Genomic DNA, 4,559 nt, shown 5'->3' with positions numbered 1-4,559 from the left:
AGTTGGACTCCGAGGATTCTTTCGAGTTCTTTTTGGCATTCTTTCGAAGGAGTCAATTCGCCCTTCTCCACTTGCCGCACAAACACAGCTGCAGCAGCAGCAGCAGCAGCAGCAGCAGCAGCAGCAGCAGCAGCAGCAGCAGCAGCGGCAGCAGGAGAGAAAAAGAGTTGTGAGTGGTTTGTTAGGAGTGCAAAGAAGCAAAAGTCAAAAGAAATGGAATTAACAGAAATGAACTTTTTAGATGCTCTGCTCCTGCTGCTGCTGCTGCTGCTGCTGTTGCTGCTGCTGCTGCTGTTGTTGCTGCTGCTGCTGCTGCTGTTGCTGCTGCTGCTGCTGCTGCTGCTGCTGGAGCTCGCCGTAACGCCACACAATGAGCAGAAAACAAAAGCTAAATAAAATAGAATTAAAATAAAATTAAAAAAGAATTAAAATGGAATTAAAATACGAATAAAATAGAATTATTAATGTAATAAAAATATAAATAAAATGGAAATAAAATAGACTTAAAGTATAATTAAAATATAAATAAAATATAAATAGAAAATAGAGTTAAAATAGAATTAAATTAGAATTAAAATGGAATTAAAATGGAATTAATTTAATTTTATTTTGTTTTATTTGCAAAGGCATATCTCCTTTGGGCTGTACGTACACCCCACACACATCCACAGACACCGCAGAAAACTAAAAAAATTAAAAAGAAATAAAAAGAAATAAAAAGAAATAAAAAGAAATAAAAAAATAAAAAAATAAAAGAAATAAAATTAAAAAGAACAAAAAAACGAATTAAAAAGAAATAAAAGGAGAAAAGGGAACAAAAAGAGAAATGAAAAAAGAAATTAAAAAAAAGCCAAAAAGAAAAATTAAAAAGAAAAAGAAGAAGAAAAAGAAAATAAAAAAAAACGAAAAAGATAAAGTAAATAAGGGGAATAAAAGGAGATAAAAAGAAAAAAAAAGAGCCACCTAAACCCTAAACCCTAAACCCTAAACCCTAAACCCTAAACCCTAAACCCTAAATCCTGAATTAATTTACCCCCATTTGGAATTGCTGCAGAAGCCTCCTTCGATATATTCGCCTTCACGAAATTCCCCACTGTCGCCGCCCGCAGATGCTTTGACCACCTGCAAAACCCTAAACCCTAAACCCTAAACCCTAAACCCTAAACCCTAAACCCTAAACCCTAAACCCTAGAGCAGCGGGTGGCCTCTGCGCGTCGACCGACGGCTGCTGCGGGCGCCGCTGCAGCAGCTGCGCCCAAACCCGCGCCCCAGCCCCAAACCCCAAACCGTAAACCGTAAACCCTAAACCCTAAACCCTAAACCCTAAACCCTAAACCCTCACCGCGCGAAGAAGACTGCAGCACCGAGGGACTCGAGCTGCTGCGGCTTGAAACCCTTATTGACTCGGACTTGAGTTCTGTTGCCAATCCTGAAGTGGAGGCGGCCAAAGAGGCGCTGGGAAATGCGACTGGCGAGCGATCGCAGCGCCATTGGCCCCTTTTTGGCCTCAATTGGCGCTAATTTCGCAATATTTGTTTATTTATTTCTTTTTATTTCTTTTGATCGAAGAGATCTTTCGTTTTTTCCGCGTTTTCGCGAAAAATTCGGGTGTCACGACACCCGGTCCAGCGGCGGCGCCGCAAGCCGCAGCTGCAGCGCGGCGGCCCCCGGGGGCCCCCAGAAGCCGCAAAAAGCAAATTAAAACAAAGAATTTGTTTTGTTTGATTTATTTGGAGTTTTGAAGCGAAAAAGAAGCGAAAACACCCGCGCTTTGGAGCCGCAGCAGCAGCGGCGGGGGCCCCCCGCTGCTCGTGGGGGCCCCCACGCTGCGGCGGCGCTGCTGTCGCGGCGCGGCGGTGTTGCGGCTGCGTTGGCTCCTCTTTGAGTCCTTTTATTCTTTAATTTAATTTAATTTATTTAATTCCTTTAATTTAATCCATTTCTCCTTCATTTCGCGCAAAATTTGGGCGGCTTCGCCCGGCGGCGGCGCGCGCAGCAGCGCCGCAGGCGCAGCGCAGCAGCTCCCGTCAACGAAACCCACAAATAACTAAATAAATAAATCTTTTTATTTATTTCTTGCATTTAAATTCATAAATTAATTTATTTAATTCTTTTTATTTCAAATCCACATTTAAATCTACTCCGGCCCTTCCCGGCGGCCCCCACTGACAGCCAGCCAGCCCAGCCCGTCCTAGCTAGGGTTTAGGGTTTAGGGTTTGCAGCCGCTGCTGAGGCGCTGCAAGCCGCTGCTGCTGCTGCTGCTGCTGCTGCTGCTGCTGCTGTTGCTGCTGCTGCTGCTGTTGCTGCTGCTGCTGCTGCTGCTGCTGCTGCTGCTGCATTTATGACCAGAGCCAGAGGAGCCAGAGGGCGTTGAGGGCGAGGAGGTGTACGTACACCCCGTGGGCTTCTGTTGCTGCTGGTGCTGCTGTTGCTGCTGCTCCTGTGAGCTTCAGCTGGACTTTGGGGCGGGGCTTCGCGGGTTCTTCCTTTTGCTGCTGCTGCTGCTGCTGCTGCTGCTGCTCTTCCTCCTCTTCTTCGGGGGGTTCTTCTGCTGCTGAGACGACGACGGGGGCCCCGGGTCTTGGCTGCTGCTGCTGCAGCAGCAGCTGCTGCTGCTGGATCTGCTGCTGGAGCGCGATTTGCTGCTGCCTCTGCTGCTCGAGCTGCTGGTGCTGGTGGACCTGCTGCTGCAGCAGCAGCTGGTGCTGCTGCTGCTGCTGCTGCTGCTCCTGCTGCTGCTGCCGCACGCGCTCAGCATAAGCTTTTGCTATTTGTTCTCTTTCTTCCTTACTTAGCTTCTCGGGGCCCCCCCGCTGCTGCAGTATTGCTGCTACTTTTTCCAGCTGCTTATTTGCTGCTGCTCTGTGCGCGTTGACGTGCTGCAGCAGCTCTTCCCGCACTTGCACTTTCTTCGGACAAGACACCTGAGCAGCAGCAGCAGCAGCAGCAGCAGCAGCAGCAGCAGCAGCAAGCATCAAGTCGGCACTTCTCACGAACTCCAAAACTCTAAAGGTCCCGCGGCCAGCCTCTGAGCTGCTGCTGCTGCGGCTGCTGCAGCAGCAGCAGCAGCAGCGACACGTGGAGAGGCCCGCCGCGGCTCTGCTGCTTCACTCAGCAGCAGCAGCAGCAGCAGCAGCAGCAGCAGCAGCAAGACAATTAGTGTAATTAAGTTGCTTTTAAAAGACTAAAACTATGAACTCCCTAGCTGCAGCTGCTGCTGCGCTGCCGCTGCTGCAGCTGCTGCTGCAGCTGCAGCTGCTGCTGCGCTGCCGCTGCTGCAGCTGCCGCTGCAGCTGCTGCTGCGCTGCCGCCGCCGCTGCCGCTGCCGCTGCCGCTGCTGCTGCTGCTGCTGCTGCTGCTGCTGCTGCTGCTGCTGCTGCTGCTGCGGTACCTGGACGCAAGAGATGAGGGCGTCTTCGAGGAAGCATCCTGTTTTTTCTTTGCAAGTGACTTCGAGAGCCAGGGCGCTGGAAACGAAAGCAGCAAAGTTGCTGCTGGAAACTTCTGCTGCTAAAACTCTCAAGTTGAAAGAAAAGAAAACAAAAGAAGAAGTCCGCAGCTTTCCCTTCCAAACGGCCGGCGCGCTGCACTTGGGAGCAGCAGGAGAGGAGAAGTCCAGCGAAAGTTCCACCTGCGTCTTGCTGCTGCTGCTGCTGCTGCTGCTGCTGCTGCTGCTGCGCAGCAGCAGCGCCTTCGGCGCCCGCAGCGCCGCCTGCAGCTTCTTCTTCACCCCAGCCCCCAGCTTCCGCCGCCGCCGCTGCTGCTGCTGCTGCTGCTGCTGCTGCTGCTGCTGCTGCTCGCCCTCTGCGGCCTCCTCCTCGCCGAAGTCTTCTGCTTCTTCGCCTTCTTCTGCTGCTGCTGCTGCTGCTCTCCCCTTCCGCTGCAGCAGCCGCCGCAAGAGGCCCCCCCGCTTCTTTTGCTGCTGCTGCTCTTCTTCTTCTTCGGGGGGCCCCTCTTCTTCTTCTTCTTCTCCTTTTCTTTTAAATATTTTCCCAAGTCCAAAACCCCCAGTTTCCAAAAAGGAAGCAACTGCTGCATCCCTGCTGCCTCCTGCTCCTGCTGCTGCTGCTGCTGCTGCTGCTGCAGGTCCTTTTTCTGCTGCTGCTGCTGTTCCTGCTGCTGCTGCTGCTGCTGCTGCTGCTGCTGCTGCTGCTGCTGCTTGCGTTTGCACGAAGCTTCCTTCGGGTTCTTCTGCCCACTCCTCGGCTTCTGCTGCAGCGGCTTCGCCCGGCGCTGCTGCTGCTGCTGCTGTTGCTGCTGCTGCTGCTGAAGGCCCGAAAGTGTCAAAAACAAAAGGCCTTTCAGCAGCAGGATCTTTCTGAGACAAAACAACAGCAACTCGAACTCTAAAATACCCTTTATGGTCAACATGGCAGTCACCAACATTTCCAATTAGTCCCGAAGGAGCTAAAGAGAATATTCTCTTCTCTCCGAACCCAGTTCGGGGGCCCCCGGGGCCCCCCGGGGGCCCCCCGGGGGCCCCCCAGCTGCTTCTTCTTGTGCTGGAGGCCTCAGCAGACCCCACAAAGGTTTCCTCTTCATCTGCTTCGTAGGTGTCG

The 4,559-nt window shown here is 52.0% G+C and overlaps 1 protein-coding gene across 1 annotated transcript in view; it reads right to left on the bottom strand.

The window, feature by feature from the left end:
• Positions 1-237: 237 nt before the first annotated feature.
• ENH_00050050 (hypothetical protein, conserved) overlaps positions 238-4,559 on the bottom strand; it is a gene marked incomplete at both ends in the record, with an annotated part of 5,679 nt that continues 1,357 nt past the window's right edge. Inside the window, 5 exons of the mRNA XM_013585632.1 lie at positions 238-388; positions 1,012-1,122; positions 1,343-1,429; positions 2,395-3,051; positions 3,192-4,346. Of these exons, the coding sequence (XP_013441086.1) occupies positions 238-388; positions 1,012-1,122; positions 1,343-1,429; positions 2,395-3,051; positions 3,192-4,346 (2,161 nt within the window). The remainder of the gene's footprint in view (positions 389-1,011; positions 1,123-1,342; positions 1,430-2,394; positions 3,052-3,191; positions 4,347-4,559) is intronic.

The sequence above is a fragment of the Eimeria necatrix genome, genomic scaffold, assembly GCF_000499385.1.
Source record: "Eimeria necatrix Houghton genomic scaffold, Enh_scaff394, whole genome shotgun sequence".
NCBI classification, from domain to species: domain Eukaryota; phylum Apicomplexa; class Conoidasida; order Eucoccidiorida; family Eimeriidae; genus Eimeria; species Eimeria necatrix.
The sequence above is the reverse complement of the archived record's forward strand: the minus strand, read 5'-3'. Positions and strand labels throughout refer to the sequence as shown.